Source organism: Lynx rufus, unplaced genomic scaffold (assembly GCF_022079265.1).
Source record: "Lynx rufus isolate CCGP_SWC_20201006 ecotype Redwood Valley unplaced genomic scaffold, mLynRuf1.p SCAF_2, whole genome shotgun sequence".
Taxonomy (NCBI): Eukaryota; Metazoa; Chordata; class Mammalia; order Carnivora; family Felidae; genus Lynx; species Lynx rufus.
In genome coordinates this window covers 122280624-122301774 of record NW_025814834.1, presented here as the reverse complement: position 1 = coordinate 122301774, position 21151 = coordinate 122280624, and the positions used below count along the sequence as shown (strand labels likewise).

The following is a 21151-nucleotide window of genomic DNA, read 5'->3' as shown; positions in this document are numbered from 1 at the left end:
CGCCACACCCAACATTGGCATTTAAGTTCCATCTTCACAATTTTTACATATCTGAATATTGCCTGTACTGCTGTTTTTCTTTTCTTCTTTTTTTTTTTTTAATGTTTATTTTTGAGAGAGAGACCGTGCGAGGGCAGGGGAGGGGCAGAGAGAGGGACAGAGAGGGTTAGAAGCAGGCTCTGTGCTGTCTGCAGAGCCTGCTGTGGGGCTTGAATTCACGAGCTGCGAGACCATGACCTGAGCCACCCAGGCGCCTCTGTTTTTTTCTTAATTGAATTATGGATACAGTATACAGTAGTCTGCATAGATTTTAAGTGTTCAGCAGTTCAGCTTGAGAGATTTATATAACCATCCTTATAACCAAGCCTCAGTCAAAATACAGAGTATTTCTGTCACCCCATTAGGTGCCACCACTGGTTTGGTTCATTCTGCAGCGTCTGGCTTCTTTTATGTAACAGTATCTGAAACGGGGTCTGTACATCATTGCTGAGTTGAATTCCATTTTGTGAATATCACAGTTTCTTGGGTTTGTTTCTTATCCCTATATTTTTCTTTGGTGACGTGTCTGTTTAAATCTTTTGCTCACTTTTGTAATTGAAAATTTTATTGAGGTGGTTGTAGATTCTCATGCGCTTATAACAAATAGAACCTAAGGGATCTCTGTAGACCTTACCTAACGGCAACATTTTGCACAGTGTATATAAACAGTATGTAATGTGACAACTAGGATATTGACTCTGTCCGCTGTTCTTATTTGGGAAGATAGTTTCCCTTGTACTGATGTGTGTGTGTTTAGATTTCGTTCTATATAGTTTAGCACAAGTGGTTATGAGTATGCACTACCACAGTCAGGATACGGAACAGCTCTATCACCACTCCATTCCTCCCACTGCCCCTTTATACCCCTGCCCTGCTTCCCACTCCCTCCGCCTCACCTCTGGCAACCAGGAATCTGATCTCCATTTCTAAAATTTGTCATTTCAGGAACGTTAACAGAAATGAAACAGTGAAGTGTAACTGTGGGGGATTTTTGCCTATTTTAAAAACTGTGCCCTTTGTCTTTTTATCACTGAATTGGAAGAGGTCTTTGTATATTCCCTATATAAGTTCTATGGTAAATACATATATAATGAGTATTTTCTCTGAGTCTCTGGTTTTCATTTTTCTAACTCTCTGGAAAAGCAGAAGTTTTAAATTTTTATAAAGTCTGGTATTTATGTATGTATGTATGTATTTATTTTTAATGTTTATGTTTGAGAGAGAAAAAGAAAGAAACCAAGCATGAATGGGGGAGTAGCAGAGAGAGAGGGAGACACAGAATCCAAAGCAGGCTCCGGGCTCTGATCTGTCAGCAGAGAACCCGATGCAGGGCTCGAACTCATAAACCTTGGGATCATGACCTGAGCTGAAGTCGGATGCTCAACCGACTGAGCCACCCAGGCGCCCCATAAAAGGTCCAGTTTATTATATTTTTATCCTTTGTGCTTTTTGTTTCTCTCTTAGAAATCCTTGCACAAATTTCTCCAGTGGTTTCTTCTAGAGGTTTTATAGTTTTTGTTTTTGTTTTCATTTTTTTTTTTTCTTAATGGCTTTTCTGTTTAGTCTGTGATCTACTTCCAATTAATTTTGGGTATCTTATGAGATAAGAGTATTTCATTTACTTTTCCTTATATTACTGAATGAGTATTATTTGGTTGGTTCAGCAACATTTGGAAGACTTTGCCTCCCCCGTGGAAATGCTTGGCACTTGTAAAAAAAAAAAAAAAATAATCAGTGACTATCACATTCTGAGTCTATTTTTGAACTTGCCCGTCTGTTGGCCCTTTTCCCCACCCCCACACATTCAGATGAGATCATGTGAGTGTTCCAGCATTCATCTTTTTCAAGATTGGCTGTTCTAGGTCCTTTGCATATAAAAAGTTGTATCAACTTCTAAATTTCCTTAGAAAACTTTGTTGGTATTACACTGAATCTGTATAGATCCTTCTGGAGAGAACTGCATTAATATTGATTTTCTGATCTATGAGCATGGTGTATTTATGCTTTAAAATTTTTTTTTCAGCATTGTTGAATAGTTTTTATTACAGAGTACTATACCCTTTTTGTTAAATTTAGTCCTCAGAGAGTGTTATGTTTTTGATGCTATTATAAATGGAATTTAAAATTTTTTCACTTTTGGACTGTTTTTTTGGTAGTACAGTGGGGCTGGTAAGCCTCTAGGGCGTGAAGTCAGGATGTCCTGACATCTAAAACCATTTACATACTGCTGAGGGCCCCCTACCTTATGGGAATACTGTTTAGGTTGTAGGAAGCCACTGAAGAATTTTGGGTCCAATTTGCATTAATTAAGGAGAACTCCGAAGAGGGTTGGTTAAAAAGGAAAGTGGTGGAGGCAAGGGGACTGCTGAAATAGAACTGCTATTGAATGTCTACTAAATGGCATAGTCTTTATCTCTTCCTACCATAGAATCTTCTGTGGTAGGTGGATGAGGCCGCCAACATTTAGGGAGGTTAGAAAAGGAATCTGATGTCCCATGGTTGTGAAGTGGCATTGCTGGGATTCAGACCTAGGTCTGGCTGATTTCTAGCTGCATCGACTTTAGTCTCTAAGTGAAAGGTGTGCTTGGATCGAGGCACTGGCGGTGGAGTTAGGTGTGCCCAGATTGCAGAAAACTTGCCGAAAGGAAATCAGTAAGACAGTGTTTTGGTAGGCATTTAAGCATGTACTTTTCTTCCCCATTTCCTCATCAGGAACAGTGATCATGGCAGTCCCAACTCCCCTGGCTTGTGAGGATTCAGTGAGGTCCTATGTGTGATGTACATAGTCTGGCATTTGGCTCACTGTCAGTGCTCAGTAAATGGTTGTTAGGTTGGGATGTGTGGCTAACCCAGACAGCTTTGGACTAATTGTGTCTTACGTATATGTGAGACCAGCTAGCTGCAAAGAAAGGTCTAGACCAAAGATGGAGTTTTGAGAGCTTACCATTCACATTCTTCATACTAGGTGGATGAGGCTGAGAGTTGATCATTACTTTAAAATAGAAAAGTAAGGTATGCTAATGTTTTTCTTCTAGGCCAAGTCTAGAACACTATTACTGAGTTACTCACTGGAGGTTTTATAAGATTGTTTTAGGACAATAAAATACAGTTATACAGCACACAGTAAATTAAAAAACAAAAAACAAGCAGGGGCGCCTGGTTGTCTCAGTCAGCTGAGCATCTGACTCTTGTTTTTGCTCAGGTCATGGTCTTGCAGTTCGTGGGTTCGAGCCCTGTGTTGGGCTCCATGCTGATGGTGTGGGACTTGCTTGGGATTCTCTCTCTGTCTCTCTCTTTCTCTCTCTGCCCCTCCCACACATTCTCTCTCAAAATAAATAAATAGACTTAAAAAACAAAAACCAAGCACCCCTGTAGGTAGTACAGGCTGGAAATTTTAAAAGAAGTACGTAAGCCGGTGGCTGATACTTCCTTAGCAGACAGTAAGGGCATTTAGCCAGAACTCCTGTACTCTGGAAAATGACCTCAGGGAATGTAACCTTTTCTTCTGAAACCCAGTTTTCAGAAGAAAAGTTTCTTTTCCAGAACTTAAAGTACTTTACATTTTGACTTAATGGCGGTATGTTTAAAGCTTAACCCAGCTAGGAGACAGGAGCAGCAGAGTAATGGGGGGGCGGTGTAAGCCCAGGTGAGGGTAAGATCTTAGCCCATTTTTTTTTTTTTAATTTTTTTTCAACGTTTATTTATTTTTGGGACAGAGAGAGACAGAGCATGAACGGGCGAGGGGCAGAGAGAGAGGGAGACACAGAATCGGAAACAGGCTCCAGGCTCTGAGCCATCAGCCCAGAGCCCGACGCGGGGCTCGAACTCACGGACCGCGAGATCGTGACCTGGCTGAAGTCGGACGCTTAACCGACTGCGCCACCCAGGCGCCCCTCTTAGCCCATTTTTGATACCTTGGCCGGTAGGTGCATTTATGTGCAGTTCTCCTACTTAAACACCAGATGGTGCCACTCAACCGGCATTTGACTGGCCCTTCAGCCTTGGCCCTCTGTTTATGGGCAATAAAGAAACAGTCACTCAGTAGAACCCGAAGGAAGAACTCTTGCCTTGCCTTGAATGACGTGGCATACCTTGATTTACAAATGTTGGACAACATCATTGAGCTTCCTGAGTTCTTGTTTCCTCCCCTCCTTCCCCTGCCGCCCACCCCTGCCCCCACCAACCTCTCTTCTAGCTTCTCAAGGATATAGGATCAAAATAGCTAGAAGTATTCTTTTATCTACATCTAGGTAAAACAAATTTTAGTTCTTTAAATAACTAGTTGTTGCGGGATGTTCAGAAAATTTTATTTTTTAATAACAATTGAATCTTTGCGTGTCTAGAAAATTCTTTGTGTAGGGGCGCCTGGGTGGCTCCGTCAGTTGAACGTCCGACCCCGCCTCGGGTCGTGATCTCACGGTTTGTGAGTTCGAGCCCCGCGTCGGGCTCTGTGCTGACAGCTTGGGGCCTGGAGCCTGCTTCAGATTCTGTGTCTCCCTCTCCGCTTCTCCCCTGCTCACGCTCTGTCTCTCTCTCTCAAAAATAAATAAAGATTAAAAATAAAATTTTTTTTACTTAAAAAAAAAATTCTTTGTGTTGCCGGTTATTGGGTAAAATGGGCAAACAGCTGGTATAGCCCAGTGATGATTATCTGGGTGATAGGGAGGAATTTGAATGGGAGCCGGGCCCGTGAAGAAGGACCTCTGGTCCCACCACCCCGTGAGCAGTCCCACTCAGTGAAGCTAGTACGGCTTGTGCGTCGCATCCATTGTACAGTGTCAGGCCCTGTGCCATGCACTTGAAGGAACCCTCGCGTGTGAAGAATATTAGTCTTTGTGATATGTGTCACAATCACTTTTTTCCATTTTGCCTTTGTCTTATAATTTCGCTAATGGTATTTTTACCATATGGAAGCTTAAAATTCGCCCCCCCCCCCCCCCGCCCTGCCCCAAAAGGCCTTATTACATACACAGGGGAGAGGTTCACTCCTTCTTGACTGCCGCTTTCCTCCTGGCTGCCAGGACGTTGCTCAGCTCCTCTCTCTTCCTCTTGGCATGGATGTGTGTCTCCACTGTTTTCTGGAAGAACTTGAGGGCGCTCTTGTCCTTGGGAGACCTTGAGTGGCTCTGTGACGTGCCCTTGTGTGGGGTGAAGCCCACACCTCTTGGATCATGTCCCATAGGGACATGTGCTCTCAGGGAGGCGCCCTCACGTTCCATATGAGCATGTGCTCGGGGAGGCGCCCGCGGTGGTGGCTGTGCCTCAGCTTGCTTAGTTCTCAGTCAGGTCGCCTTGTGGCCCTTGTCAAGGCCCATGGCCATAGGGCGGCACAGAGCCCTGCTGCTGCTCCTCACTGGCTCCCGCAGCCGGAGGTTTAAAACTTTCTTCTGGCCAGGTCTGTGGATGGGACACCTAGCTGGCTCAGTCGGTAGAGTGTGCGACTCTTAGTTTCAGGGTGGTGAGTTCGAGCCCCACGTTGGGTGTAGAGATTACTTAAAAAACGAAAATCTTAAAAAAACAAAGCAAAAACCTTTTATGTGGTCAGAATTACCAAATCCAGGATTTTAGGTCACACTGAGAAAAGCCTTCTTCGCTTGAGGATTAAAAAAAAAAAAATTCCTCTCTCTTTTTTCCCCCAGAACCTTTCCAGTTTCATTTTTTTACACTTATGTTTTTGTTCCGTCTTGAATTTTCGTGTAAAGGAATGAGGTAGAAATCCTGCTTCGTGTTTTTCCAGTGCTGGAGCATACAAAAAAGTGAACCTGTCTTCCTAACAGCCTCTGACACCATTGGGGTAAGAGTCAGACACACGAAGGTTGGCGCCCAGCACGATCTGTGTGTGTTAGCACGAAATTGGATGTGTTCAGGTGCAGGTGACAGTAAGATCTACAGCAGGGGCTCAAGGCTGGTGCAAGTTACTGAGGAAGTGTGGGAACTGAGACATGAGCTTGGCCTTGAATGACCTTTAAAATTTGGATAGAGTAAAGGACAGTGTTTGGGGCTAGAAACAGAAGTGTGGCTACAGCAAGATGGTCAGCGAGAGTGAACTAATGACTGCTACTGCTTAACAAGTCCTTGATACGGGTTAGACTTTGATCTGAACCTTATCTTTACGTGCATTAATGCGCGTGGTTTTCACAGTGATCATATGAGGTAGGTACTGTTTTGGTTTTGGCCATTTTACAGAAAAGGAAACTGGCAGAGCGGCCAGTCAAATGAAGTATCTGAGGTTTCAGAGTTAATTATGTAGTAGGGCTGGGATTTGAACCAAGGGAGGATGACTCTGGAGACTTGAGAGAATCCCAGCCTAGCTGAAGTGAACGTGCCTGACAGTGCAAGCCAGGGTTGGACGATCAACCAGGGGGAATTTGCCTTCTGGTGAAGAAGACGGCATTGAAGAGGTCTGGCCTCCTCTGGCTGTGTTCATCAGTATCGCTTATTACTTATGTCTCGGAAAATGACATACTGCAGAAATTACACTCTTCATAGTGGAGTCGATATTTGCTTTCTCGGGGCACCTGGGTGGCCCGGTCAGTTGAGCATCCGACTTCGGCTCGGGTTGTGATCTCGGGGTTTGTGGGTTCAAGCCCCACGTCAGGCTCTCTGCTGTCAGGACAGAGCCCGCTTCGGATCCTCTGTCCTCCTCTCTCTTCTGCCCCTCCCCTGCTTGCGCGCACGCGCGCTCTCTCGCACGCTCTCTCTCAAAAATCAACGTTTATAAAAAAATTTTGCTTTCTCTGTGAGAATGTATTTCCATTGCTTTCCTTGTTGATTTGCAATTTAATAAACATAACAAAATTTTTGTCCTAAAAACAGAGAAACCCATTCAGATAGGTTTTAATAAAAATGCAAGTAAAAACATTTTTTTTAGCACCATGCCTAGAACTAAGTAAATGCTTAGTAGATGCATGGTAAGTGTGTTGTTTTTTTTTTCCCCTTTTTGGACTCCCAAGTCCTACCCTTCTGAAAGTCTGCAGTGGCTTGGGCTTTAAAATAGATATGATTTATGAAATGTTCTTGTCAGTAAAGATTTCAAGTACTTGATGCACTTGAAACCACAGCAGCAATTTATTCTTGATTCACGTTGATAAGTAATGGTCCTGCCTAATAGTAGCCAACACTTTGAATTTTTGTGCTTTCAGAACATTTCATAAATTTTATTACATAGTTCAATTATGTATTTTTACATAGTTGTATTTTACATAGTTTTTTTTTACATAGTTGTATTTTACATAGTATTTTACATGTAAAATACATGTATTTTACATAGTTCAATTATGTAATTATCCTGTTTCAGTGAGAAAAACTAAAAAGACCAGTATGGGTTTTTTGTTATTTTTTTTTAATTGTGAGCTTGAATGGGAAAATTGTGAGTTTTTATGGGAGGGGCTGACCTATTTTCTTTAAAAAAATTATTTTTAATGTTTATTTATTTTTGAGAGAGAGAGAGCACAAGCGGGAGATGGACAGAGAAAGAGGGAGACACAGAATCCAAAGCAGGCTCCAGGCTCTGAGCTGTCAGCACAAAGCCCAATGCGGGGCTCGAACTCACGAACTGCAAGATCTGAGCTGAAGTCAGATGCTTAACCGACTGAGCCACCCAGGCACCTCTGGACCTGTTTTCTTTCTAGCTTGACTTTTATGTAGTATCTGTCCATTTGGGGCCTATCTTTGCTTATACGTCCAGGTGAGGTATTGACATCAGGGGATTGAGACCCGCTCAGGATTCATCTTGAATTAGGACTCAAACTGTCACGATTCCTGTTGTATGTTACAAGACTATTTTAAGAAGTTAGAAGAAGAGCAAGAAATTAGACCGAAAGAAAGGAGAAAAAAAGGGATTAATGTAGGTAAAAATTGTATTTAATGAGTTAGAAAACAGCAAAAAGAGCTAATAAATAAAATCTACAAGCCAATTGATAAAGAAAAACAGAGAAGGCCCTAACACACAATGTGAGAAATAGTTACCCTACAGATGTATTAAGATGGGAGTGAAATGACACATGTAAAAAGTTATTTGTTGTGATATTGTTTTTAGTAGGAAAGAATTGGAAACAACCAAACTATCAAGAGGGTTCTAGTTAAATGAATAATGGAACTCTAAATTGTGGGAGATTGTGCAGCTGTGTAAAAACTGTGCAGTTGTAAAAAAGAAAAATTATGTAAAAATTGTATATTGCTTACATATATTATATAATATATATTATACGTGTATTACATAATAGGAACACCTTATGTATATATTCTGGAGAATCTTGACAATATTGTTAAAAACAAGGTATTTAGTAGTATGTATACTATGCTATCCATTTGTGTGGAAAAGGAAATTAAGATTTATATATTTATGTTGATCTGAATATACATTTACAAGTCTCTGGAGAGGCAAACAGAAAACTAATAGGAACAGACACTTGGGAGGAACGTGAACTGGACAGATGGGGTACCGTGAGAGGCTCCTTTCCATGGCCATTTTATTGAGTGAGTTTATTACCTAGTTGAACAATTAGGTAAAATTCTATTTGAAAGAGCTTATTTAACAGATTAAATGTTTTTGAGGAATCATTTTGGGGAAGGAAAAAATGAGTTGGTTCTATTTAATTCAGCAATACTTAACAATTCTGTACAAAAGGCAAGGCATAGTTGGGAATAAAGAGATCATATAGGATTATAGCCTTCCAGTCACTGAAGATACAGTCATGCAGGCAGGCAGACACAAGTGTAATACAACTAAATACAGCAGAAATCCAGAAGCAGCCCAGTGGATGAGCAGGGAAGGGAATGTGGGAAGACCTTGCAAAGGAGGCATGGCTTGAAGCCGACATGGAGGGACATACAGGACTTTGACAGCTGGTGATGCGGGAAGCAGTGGGCAAATAGGGATAAAGAGGACATCTTTTGGATGGAGGGAGATGTGCATGGAAAATCAGGGGGCTGGAGAGCGTATGCGTGGTTTGCTTGCTAACGGAGTAGCGTGGCCATTTCTGTGCAGTGGGTGTGAAGGCTGGGTTTACTTGTACAGGGACGGTCTTGTATTTGGATGTATGTCTGAATATGATCTTTTTTTTTTCATGGGTGATTGCAAACATGCACAAAAGTAGGCAAGATAGAATAATGCAGCATGTGAACTTCAGCAGTTACCAACTCTACCCACTCTACCCTCCAGCTCTCGCCATATTTTGGAACAGATCCCAGATAACATTTCTTCTGCAAGTGTTTCAGTATCTAGCTCTAAAAGATAGGGACTTTCTCTCTTTTCTTTTTAACCAGTTGGAGTGCAGATTTCCTGTCGCTTCATAGATGACAACTAGTTAATTTTAATAGTTTTTATTTGTTTAAATCAATGAATAAGGTTCACAGGTTGCAATTGATTGATATGTCTTTTAAGTCTCTTAAGTTTTCTCTCCATTTTGTCCCTCCCTTGTCATTTATTTGTTGAAAGAATACAATTGTTTGTCACAGAGCATTTCCTCCTGTCAAGGTTTTACAGATCACATCCCTGTGGCCTCGATCCGTGCATTCATCTGTTGTCTGTGCTTCCAGTAAATTGATAATTGAATCTAGGGGCTTGACCAGATCCAGGGTAGTTCGTGTTTGTTTTGGTTGGCTAGATTTTGTTTTACTTTATAGGCGGTGTTATCGTTTCCTGTCAGGGATTTGATGGTCTCTCTTTTTCTGATTTTAACAGCCACCACTGATCATGTTTCCATTTTAGTCATCCTTTACAGAGTAAAAAGAACAAACCAGTACACGTCTTGGTTTCCATGACATCTCTAGTCTTTCACTTCGTATCCCTTATGAAGAAAGATCCTGTGCAGTAGAGAATTTTTAAATATAAATATAAGAGTCACTGGTTTCAAGTGACCTTTCAAAACTGGTGTCAAGAAGTTGCAAGATGTTTTCTTGGATGAAAACTAAATGTATCTCGTTTTAATGGATTTTCACAGCCTTGATTATTTGTGTTTTGTACTTCACTAGATTGTTCTTCCAGTGCGTTAGAAGTAAGGCAGCAGGGAAGCAGTGGTGCGGAAGTATCCCATGGCAGGTAGGAATTATTCCTGTCTTCAGACCTGCTTCGTTAAGACTGTTTAATCTGCAGTGTTGCCTGAAAAGACTTTGAAGTCCGGTATAAACTGGTTTGTCTTCATCATACTGTCCCTGAAAGATCTTTTCTTTAAGCAGCGTGGGCCATGTCAGGTCTTTTAATTCAAAGGACTATTTGGTTATAGTGAAGATTTAATGATTTGCCTCCTATTTCACTTAAATATTTTCCGAGGTTTTAATTGTAGTCACTGTTTTCTCTAGGGAAAATTTTGGATTCACCTGACTAACTTCAGCATCTTTTTATGGACTGCTGACTCCTTGATGTTGGTATAAATGGGGTGTGATTCATAAGCTCCTGGCACATGAGAGACTCACAGATGCCTGGTGCCTGAGGGGCTAGGCCAGGGAGGCAGCCACACTTTCATTGGTGGAGGTGTAGCTTGAACTTGTAACCCTAGACTCGCACAATGAAACCTTCCTAAAGCCAGACTCAAAGCAAGCTGAGGGTATTGTGTAGGTTTGGGGATAGGTTCATCCAAGAGAATAGTTTTTCATGAGAGGTATACAATGTGGCTATTACAATTGCAGAAGCACTTGATTTGGTCACTGCTTGTCCTTGAAGCCTGGGAAAGCAGTGGTCATGATCAGAGAAGGAACCGAGTGTTGGAAGTTCTGTTCAGAAACTAATACTCTCTGAGTTAGGCACATGGTCTTTCCTAGAGGCAGAAATGGTCCCAGGAATGTTCAGAAATACTGGACTACTGTTTCCATTTCTTCTGGGGGGGGGGGAGGCATTCTAGATAGAAAGCTTGCATTGACGTTTTATATGAAGATTATTTTGTCTTTTAGGAGCCCGGTTCCAAAGAACATCCTGTAACCCACAAGTGTGAGAGCGCCTCTGAGCCACTTCATTATCCTTCCAACCAGCAGAGAAACCCATTCAAGGTACTTGACAAGAATCAAGAACCGTCTCTCTGGAAACAGTTCACCAAAGGCGAAGGTGAGAAAAAGATGGCTGACAAGAATCAAAAGGAAAAAGGAGATGTGTTCTTGGATCCAAAGAAGGAATGGAAGGCTGAATCCAACTGCTGGATGAAGAAAGATCTCTCCTCTGGCCTGGAGGTAAAGAAAAAACAAGCTGCAGGTCAAGAGAAGCATGGAGTGGAGAAAGAGTTTCAGTGTGAAGCAAAGGAGAGCAAAGGGACGCACAGAAGAGACCTTTCTGGGGTTGAATCCAAACAGGGCCACGGCGATGAGCTGAGAAAACCGTCCAGATCTCTTCAGGAGAAATCAAATGTTGAGAGTCATCATGTCCAAAAAACATCAGAGCCTCTAAGGGAAAAGGAACCCAAGCCTTTGCCTGGAATTACTCATGGTCAGAACCCAACAATCAAGCCCCAGACAGGGGGCCGCCTCAACAAAGAGCACTCCAAGAGCCAGGAGGCTAGAGAAGCAAAGGCAGGGGGTTACCCAAGCACGCAGTCCGATCAGCACTCGGAGCCTCGGGATGTGCCTGCCCCACAAGGACCGTCCACACAGTGCGCACCAGCCGCTGCGTTGCGCCCCCTGGGAGAGGGCCCAGAAGCGGGCTTCAGCCACGGTGACCGTGGGCAAGGTACTGCTGTTTCCCCGAAGCCTCCCTTGCTCTTTGACTTGACTCTGGACTCACAGAATGAGAACTGCCTTTCATTCCCTGGTCAGAGCGTGCAAAGAAACACATCTGCCGCCTCAGGAGTTTCCAAGAAGGTAGAACCTTCAGACCCGGCAGCCCAACATGTGTACCTCACGACACAACTGAAACAAAAGAAGGTAACTGCTGAGCTGCCTTGTGCTTTATTTTTGTTTTTGTTTAAAAAAATTTTTTTAAGTTTATTATTTTGAGAGAGAGAGAGCGTGAGTGTGTGCGCACCTGCTTAGCGGGGGAGGGGCAGAGAGAAGGAGAGACAGACTCCCAAGCAGGCTCCATGCCATCAGCACAGAACCTGATGTGGGGCTCAAACTCACAAACTGAGATCATGACCTTAGCTGAGATTTAGGAGACGTTTAACCGACTGCACCACCCAGATGCCACCCGTGTGCTTTGTTTCTAAGGTCAGAGCATTGCTTTCTGTGGGCCGCAAACCAGTCGGATAGGTTAATAGGACAAAGCTTTTGCAGGTGGTTAGTTTGTCTTTGCCTAGGCTTATATTTTCAGGGTCAGTAGATCAGCTGGGTTTAAAAAAAACAAAAGCCCCCAAAAAACAAAAAAAAACATGGTTTTCACACATACACTTAATGGACCATAATTTCAGTTTTCACATTTTAGGGTACTTTAATTTGAAACTGTTTTTCTAACAACTGGAGAAGAGAGAATCTTATAGGAGGTGTTTTTCAGAGCACACTGAAATCCGTGAACCTCCAGGCGCTTCCAGACAAGGGTCAGAAGTTGCTTAAGCAGATCCGGGAGTTGGAGGAAGCCCTGGGAGCTCTTGCCCTCTCCCCAGAGCCAGGTGAGATGGGCTGTGCCCCAGAACTCAGGGTTTGCGTGAACTTTACAAGAGACATTCGAGAAGCCCTTTTGATAAAGAAGACATTGATTGATTCACCGCTCCTTTTGATGATCTACTTCTGAGCTTTTCAGAATTACACTTGTGATTTAGAAAAACTTCCTGCATTGCCTATGGACTCCGCTCGTTCCATTGGTTAAGAGACTTTCAATGCTGTGCCCTTGAGGTCTTCCCGGCTCATGGGAATAGAAGTGGTCCCACCCTCTCCTGACCTCCTCCCACACAGATAATTCCTTTGCTTTCCTCAACTGTAGCCTATTCTTTCCTTGTTTTGTTTTTGAACAGACACTAATGAGAAGAGTGACACTCAAGTACCACAGCAGAGAAACCTCACCAAAACTGCCACTGACCTCCCTCGCTTGGTGCCTCCCCTACCCCTGCATGATCAGGGACTGCAGCCTCTGGGTTCTCAAGGACTGAAAGCCGTCTGCCCTCTAGCTGCTGGGGGATCCAGCGGGTGCTATGGAGGTAAGATCCAAGGGCCTGGCCCTGCTGTGAATTGCTACACCTCCAAGTTCAATGCTGCCTAGCAGGTGTCTCTGTGCCCATGTGAAGAGAGAAGCCATTCTGGAATTGTGAATTGCCCCTATAATAAAGACTGTGGTGCTCGCCGGGTTTCCACAGTGTTTAGGTTTCTGTGCCTGCCTTGTTCACGGGCCTTATTCAGTCAACGCAGTGGCCGGCACATGGGAATCATCTGGTAAATGTAAGTGAAAACTCAAACCCACTCCACCACGAGGTAGGCAGACCAGCGGGCACATTTGCACTCCTGTGTGCGTGTTAAGGTAGGGGAGAGGAGCGACGTGAGTCAAGCTGATGACCAAAGAGCCACCGAGAGCAGAGCCACCCTATTTAAATTAGTGCTTCTGTCCTAAACTTTCCAGAAAACAGTGATTCAGAAGTAACCGCAAATAACGATGCCATTAGAGCCTCAGATATGTCCTAAGATGGGTTGGTTTGCGGATCAGGAGTTGGGACCTGATGAGCTCACTGGTTAGGTGGGCTGGCAGCGACTGGAAAAGCCAAGGCCAGTTTTCTCCCAGCTGAGGACCTCTAGAGGGACAGAAAGAGAAAAGGAGAGACGCAAGGAAGCAGAAAGAGGAAGGGGAGAAAGTCGAGGAGCAGTAGTTAACAGAGGGTAAGAAATAGGCTCGGTGCCAGACGAGCTGAGGCTTGTCTAAGAGGGAACGGAAAATGCATGTGTTTGAGTAGCAGGACAGTCCTGGCTGAGAGCACTGCTGTGAGAGCATCATTCAGTGAGCATGATGGTGACTGAGTCACCTGGACAAAAACGAAATTATGTTAGAGTCTTAAGGTGAGAAAGTATATAATACGTTTTGGAAAGCATTCCATTAAAATGGTTTATCGTTTAAAAATATCGTAAACGTTAAAAATATTGTAACGTTTAGATGGTTAATTGCTTGCCGTTTATCTAGAAACCATATTTGGGACACCTCATCCCTGACACTGCAAACAGCTGAGGTGTGTGTCTAGCTGTTCCCTGTGGGACGAGGGAGAGCTAATACCGCCTGGCTCAGGGCGGTCAGCGTGTGACACGCATGTCAGGGGCTGTCTCCCTCTCTGCCCGAATTAATATCCACAGACTTCCACTAGCTCGGCCTTCCCTGTTGCTGACTTCCCTTCTTTGTCCAGCCCCGAGGATCTTTTCTTCCTGAAATAACAATGGCACTGTTTTTTCCTCTGCCACCTCTCCGAAGCTAGGGGGAAAAAGAAACACATCCAAAACATTACAAGTTACCTCTTTATTATCCTTTCTGTTATTTTGCCCTTTATTAGAATGTGTGATTAAACAGACAGAAAATGGGGGTCGAGGGGCCTGGGAGGCCAGGAGAATTGAGAGGCAAGAATCTGTAGTCCATGCAGATTGATTATCTGGCGAACCACGAATTGCCGGGGTGAAATACTTGTGACACCTTGAGTGAACGCCTGTTTGTCCCCAGGCCCTCCCAAACCAGATGGCCCTCACGCAGTGTGGAAAATCATAAGTAAAGCCATTGACGAGCTACATCAGTCACTGGAGTCGCGGCCTGCCGAGACAGCTTTGGCAGAGGATCCCCCCGGGCTGAAGGTGAGCCGGGGAAGATTCCTGGCGCGGAGTGTCCCTGCACCCACAGACCCTGGGTCTCTGCCCGGCAGAGTGCCGTCCTGGTGGATCTTTCCTACGGATAACGCTTCCGCGGCTTCTCTTATATTTTCTCCTCCTGCTAAGCAGTGAGGAAAAAAAAAAAGTTTTTTTTCCCTAAAGCCATAAAATTATAGAAGTCTATAGCAGTAAAAGATCCATTTACGGAGCTTCACTGGGTGCCACGAGGATGCGAAGGAATTGCGCTCTTAGGGAACTAGTTGGGGGGAGTTCACATGCAACAGATATAAGCCAGCCGGAAAATGATGCAAGAACAGAGGTACGGTGTGCATTGTAAGGGACCGCAGACAGTATGCAGCATACAGAGGAATCAAAATAAGGGAGAAGTCACTCTAGGTAAAGAACTCTTCGTTGCCTGCCTATTCCGTGCCTTAAAGAAGTTGCAGGCTAAAGATTACCGAGAGGGTATAAGCCGAAGGCTCCGTCAGAGAGGAGATACAGAGCTCGATTATTAACGAGTGAAGAGCGAGGGCAGCAGGTGGCGCTACTGAGCGGGGCAGCCCTGGCCATGCAGCCTGGCATAGGGAAGCAGCTCAAGAAAAATGACGGAATCACTGTAGAATTTTGAGCGAGGCGTTTTCTGAAGATTGTTGTTGTGGCGGAGCCCAGGATAAAGTGGAGTGAGAAAAGACTGGAAGGGGGTGTCAGTCACAGGGCTGTTGAAATTTAGGACTCACAGTGTAGATTGGGACATTGCCTACAGAGTGGAGACTCACGTTTAAAGGAAAATAAGGAAGAGCCATCGAAATGGCTTCGTCAGTGAAAGGAAGGTGGCCAGTCAGAGGTCTTGGCAGCAAGCAATAGAAACTGCCTGGCGATCAAAGCAGACACACCAAGACTCTCCCTTGAGGGGGTAGGGGACGCTCTTGATAGACGCTCTTGATAGACATGCTGGCTGGTAGGTGCAAGTCTGTCCCAGGCACACCAGGACATATGGTCCCCCTAGGTCAGAGGCGGACTCGGGGACATCCGAGGAGCAGTGAGCAGCCCCGTGACAGCTAGGATGTTGGGAGGATCACTTCTAGACATGAGAATCGGAGAGCATGGAGTCCATGTAGTCAGGATCCAGCCCCTCATGAGGAATTTGTACTCAGCTTTGGATTCTTACCTCTATTAGGTCCCTTTGCTACTGCACCAGAAGCAGGCGTTGGCCTGGTTACTATGGCGGGAAAGTCAGAAGCCACATGGAGGAATTCTGGGTAAGTCTGACATTATGATAAGAGTCGACATATGTTTTGTAATTTTTTTCTCTCCTCTCCTCTCCTCTCCTCTCCTCTCCTCTCCTCTCCTCTCCTCTCCTCTCCTCTCCTCTCCTCCTCTTCTCCTCCTCTTCTCCCCTCCCCTCTCCCTTTCACAAGAGCACGTGTGAGCCAGAAAGGGGCAGATGGAGAGAGAATCTTGAGCAGACTCCACACTGAGCACAGAGCCCAGTGTGGAGCTCAGTCTCACAATAATGAGATCATGACCTGAGCTGAAATCAAGAGTTGAACACCTAACCAACTGAGTCACCCAGAGATGCCCCCTCATTTGACCCTGTCACCAGCTCTGGGGTGGGCACTATGATCCCCCCTGTTTACAGATGAAGAAACTGAGGCGCAGGGTGGGAAAAGCAACATACTCAAGAGGTGAGGTCGTGGTAGCACACAGTAGAAGCTGACTGTGGCTCATTAAGCAGAAGGAGAGTTCATTCTCTGGTGGCACAGAGAGTGTCTGGGAGATGTGGAGAGCCAGGCTGGAGACCAGATATCTAGGAGCATGGCCAAAGCCAAGTAATAAACTCAGTGTCCTGTGGAAACTGTCATGGCTGCTTTGCTGAAGCACCAGAGGAGAGCATTGCCACCCTAGAGTCGGAGACTCCTGTCCCCACCGTTTCCTGCAGAAAGGATGTCACAGGGAACCTCATTTCTCACGTTGCTTACATCTGAGTTGAAATCTTATGTGAGTTGAGTGCATGTGATCTCCAGAGCCAGGTCACGCTGCCAGGGACTTAGGTGCAGGGGACCCTAGAAAGTAAGTTTTCCAGGCTCTGCTTTGGAGACTCCTCAAACTAAAATTTTCCAAGGGGTTCAGCTTCTAGAAAACATGACAGACGGCCATGATGGCTAGTAAGTGGCCGTGTTGGGGATCCTCAAGGTTCGATGATTTGCTAGGAGGATGCACAGCATGTGGTCGTACTCATGGCTGTGATTTGTTACAAAATAAAAAAAGTAGGGGCGCCTGGGTGGTTCAGTCGGTTAAGTGTCCGACTCTTGATTTCGGCTCAGGTCATGATCTCATAGGCTTGTGAGATCGAGTCCCGCATCAGGCTCCGCGCTGATGGGATTCTCTCTCTCTCTCTCCCTCTCTCTCTCTGCCCCTCCCCACTCTCTGTCTCTGTCAGAATAAAACAAACTTTAAATAAGTTAATTAATTAATTAAATTGATTTTGATTTGCTAGAAATCGAAGTCAGCAAAGGAAAAAGGCACATGGGGCAAAGCTCAGGGGATACCAGGTGCAGGCTTCCAGAGACCTTTCCCAGTGAAGTCACACAGGGTGAGCTGTGATGACACATGTAAGATGTTACCAAGCGGGGAAGTTTGGGCCCCAGGTGTTTACTAGGAACTGGCCACAATGGCAGCTTCCGGCCTGTTGGGTCCTGAAATTCCAGACTCCCAGAAGGAAAGCAGCTGTGCAGCATAAACCACATCATGTGGGCACAGTTTAGGCACAGTGAGGCGCTCTTACAAGGTCTGGGAACGGTGGGAACCCTGCTTGAATTCGTGTTCCCACACGCCAGCCCAGGGCCGACCTTGTCAGCGGGCCTTTCCCGGGATGGGGGTCAGATGTGTGGTGCTAACTCTGTCTGCATGGTAGCAGGGCCAGAATGCGAACCAGAACCCATGCTGTGACATTTTATTTCTGCTTATGTCAGAATGCTTATTGAAACTGTTCAGGTGAGGATGAGAATATTCTGTAGGGTACAAACAATAAATTAGGTAAGTTCAGTGACTGGCACAATGACACCACCCAAGAAATGTTCATTTATGGCGCTCTTTGATGAATAAATGAAGGGAATGGAGAAGGACTGTTTTGAACGAACTCCACCTACTGGATCCTTTTGCTTTGGCGGAGTAAGAAATTAAAAAGACCAGGCAATACCACCAAACTGAGATAGATGTCCACGTATGCATCCGTTAAGTAACATTTCAGCATGCAGACTAGAATAAAATCTAAGTCCTAAGTTCTAAGTTTTGCAAAAGTCACGGTAAGTGCCTTTGATCTAGATAGTAAACAGCCAGAGCTAGGGTTCGTCTTCAAACACAAGGTGAAGGATTTGTCAGGCTTGGAAAGGACCTAGATCCACACCGGCAGCACAGCAAGGGCTAAGGTCTGCCAGTGGCTTCTCTCTTCAAGTGGAGGTGATGCTTTGCCCTAAGTAATGGACTGTCCGATTTTTATTGTTGTTTTCCAGCGGATGATATGGGATTAGGAAAAACTCTGACAATGATTGCACTCATCCTGACCCAGAAGAATCGGGAGAAAAACAAAGAAGAAGACAAAAACCTGGCATTGACCTGGCTTTCCAAAGATGGTATACAGATAGCCTGTTATTTCCTAAGTGGACATTTTTAAGAGTAGACATTTTTAAGCTCTGAAAGAACACGTTTGGTCATACTTAATTCATCTATTGGAAGACTAGTGTTAGACTCATTCCTGTGCCGTCATTTCTGATGCTAGATCTGCTTAATTACAAGTGGTCATTTCTCCTTTTGCTATAAACTTAGCTTGACCTGTAATTAGAAAAAATTTTATAGAGAGAGCCAAAGCGCTGGAAGGGCTCTGATGATTATTTCTGTTAATGTTGAGGACATAACCATAGGTTAGGTACAAATTAGTTAATATATTGTTTTCTTAAGGAAGGTCTGTCACAACCTCAGATTTTAGCCACCATAGCAGAAGCTGTTTTCCAAGTGTTCTGAAATTCCAGAAGTTTCCAAATTCTAGACAATTTCTACCTTATCTCAACCTCTGTTTGAAAGTAAAATGTGCAAGTGCATTAAAGGTCCTACATGTAACATATTGGCATCACCACATCACGTGGAAGTTGCTAACATCCGCCAAGACAGTTGGTGGGTCAGTTGGTAGGACTGTTATAAATCTGCCGTCCATTCTCAGGGCCTCTAATGAACACGGTGGCAGCCGGGTCCTGTGCCCCTGGGTTCATGCAAAGAGATGGGGGTGCGGGCAATGGTACAAATACTCCATCCCTAACCCATTCCAAAGCAAGCTTGGCTTTTCTGAGGGGTTTTGTACTTACATTATAATGTGGATGTAATTAAATTACACTTTTCAGAGAAAATAATACTCTCCTGTGACGAATCCACTCGGGACGAGATAGGAAATGATCCTACCTCTGCCTCCTCGCCACTGTGGAAGCATATTGTTTTTTCTAGACTGAGGCCACGTACTGTACTTTCCCTCCTCAGCCTCTCTCTGTCTGACATTTGTACAGGGGAAAACATATACGTGTTTTGAGTTGACAGATCACCTCTTTTATTTCCCATTCTGTGGTACCCTGTGCGTGGAAGTAAGAGCAGCAGTTTGTTAAAAATATCGATTGAGGGGCGCCTGGGTGGCTCTGTCGGTTGAGCGTCCGACTTCGGCCCAGGTCATGATCTCGCGGTCCGTGGGTTCGAGCCCCGCATCGGGCTCTGTGCTGACAGCTCGGAGCCTGGAGCCTGTTTCAGATTCTGTGTCTCCCTCTCTCTCTGACCCTTCCCTGTTCATGCTCTGTCTCTCTCTGTCTCAAAAATAAATAAACATTAAAAAAAAAAATTTTTTTTTTTTTAAAATATTGATTGAAAGAATGAAAGTCAAGAAAAAGAGGAAATGCCTTCAAGGAGTCAAAGACGGTTGAATGAGCATAACGAGGTGCTGATTTTTTCCCCCCTCAAGACTCCTCCGAGTTCATTTCCCATGGAACGCTGATCATCTGTCCTGCTTCCCTGATCCATCATTGGAAAAACGAGGTGATGAAACGTGTGGGCAGCAACACACTAAGAGTCTGTCTCTATCATGGGCCCAATCGGGAACAACGTGCAAAAGTGTAAGTGTGGAAATACGGCGGTTGGTGTGAGCCTTCGGCATCTTGGCTGAAGGGGCCTGTTGGCCTTCCCCGCTCTCCCTGGGCTTTCATTTAATCAGGGCTGATGATTTGTGAAGACCAAGGGCATTGTCGTCAACCCAGCATCCTTCACCTGTGAGAAGAGATGCAGCTTGTAAGAGAATGGTGTTCTTTTGCTGTATCCTTGTCCCCGTCCTCAACAGGAGCTGCCATATGAGGTAGCCTGAGGTGTCTGAGTTGTCAGCCAGGGAGCAGCAGCATTTCCTCTGGAACAACAGGATCTGCCACAGTCGCTCATGATTGTTGAATATCTGAGTCCAGCTTCACGTTCTTCTTCTGTTCGTGCACATGCAGCCAGCCCAGTCAGCCCAGTCTTACAGAGCATTCTGATAGACTATTAAGGATTGTGTGATACAGACTGGTGCTCTTTTTCACATATGAACCATCTAAGAAGTTTTAGACTCAAGGGTTAAGGGTGAGACCTAATCAAATTCCTCAAGGGAGATGATCAGGAAGGAGGAATGAAAATCCTTCCCCATAGGGTCATTTTAGTCCTAATCTTTGCTTTTGGTTTTCAAGGAATTATTTTTTGGTAAGATTTTATTTTTAAGTAATCTCTACATCCAACGTGGGGCTTGAATTTACAACCCCAAGGTCAAGAGTCACATGCTCCACCGACCGAGCCAGCCAGGAGCCTCTAAAGGAATTGTATTTTTTTTCTAATTGTGATATGATGGTCTGCGTTGGATACTTGCTATCTAGTCAAGAACAGAGTTGTTTCTGCTTCCAAATAATCTCCCCAACCTCTAATACTAGAAATTTGACCTCCTAAAGAACAGTGAGTTGCACAATTGGGGGCCTTCAGTCTTACAATACACTCTCATGAGTGAGGGTCGCCTCAGCGGATGAAAAGTATCAGGGCAGCAGTGGCAGGCCTGCGTGCCTTCTCCAGCAGAGTGCTGTCAGTGGCCTTTGTTCCAGATATTTATTAGAAATAAATTACACCTCACTTGATTTGCACTTTGAGCATATCTGGTTTGGTGTTCCGAATGCGCTAGTTGACAGTTTGGAATCATTCTTAATTCTTCTTCTCTGTGTGAGACTAAGGCAATGTGTAGACTGCACTCCCTCTGAATTAGGCATATCATTTTTATCAGAAACATTTATGGACATTCGCCTAGGTGCACAATATTACGTTTCGTTGGAAAAAAGATTTGTACCTTTTGTTAAGAATCTTTACGTGTAGAGTACAGGAG

General features: G+C 44.5%; 1 protein-coding gene and 1 pseudogene across 3 annotated transcripts in view; one reads left to right on the top strand and one right to left on the bottom strand.

Moving 5' to 3' along the window:
• TTF2 (transcription termination factor 2) overlaps positions 1 to 21151 on the top strand; it is a 42126-nt gene that overhangs the window by 3620 nt on the left and 17355 nt on the right. For all 3 annotated transcript variants that reach the window (XR_006962766.1, XM_047083914.1, XM_047083913.1), the window contains exons 4-11: positions 10015 to 10081; positions 10930 to 11889; positions 12455 to 12569; positions 12912 to 13094; positions 14588 to 14715; positions 15908 to 15989; positions 18243 to 18362; positions 19727 to 19877. Coding sequence is in view for 2 of the 3 variants with exons in the window: in XM_047083914.1 (XP_046939870.1) it covers positions 10015 to 10081; positions 10930 to 11889; positions 12455 to 12569; positions 12912 to 13094; positions 14588 to 14715; positions 15908 to 15989; positions 18243 to 18362; positions 19727 to 19877 (1806 nt within the window). In the remaining variant the exon portion in view is untranslated. The remainder of the gene's footprint in view (positions 1 to 10014; positions 10082 to 10929; positions 11890 to 12454; positions 12570 to 12911; positions 13095 to 14587; positions 14716 to 15907; positions 15990 to 18242; positions 18363 to 19726; positions 19878 to 21151) is intronic.
• Positions 5012 to 5360, bottom strand: LOC124515222 (60S ribosomal protein L36-like; annotated as a pseudogene).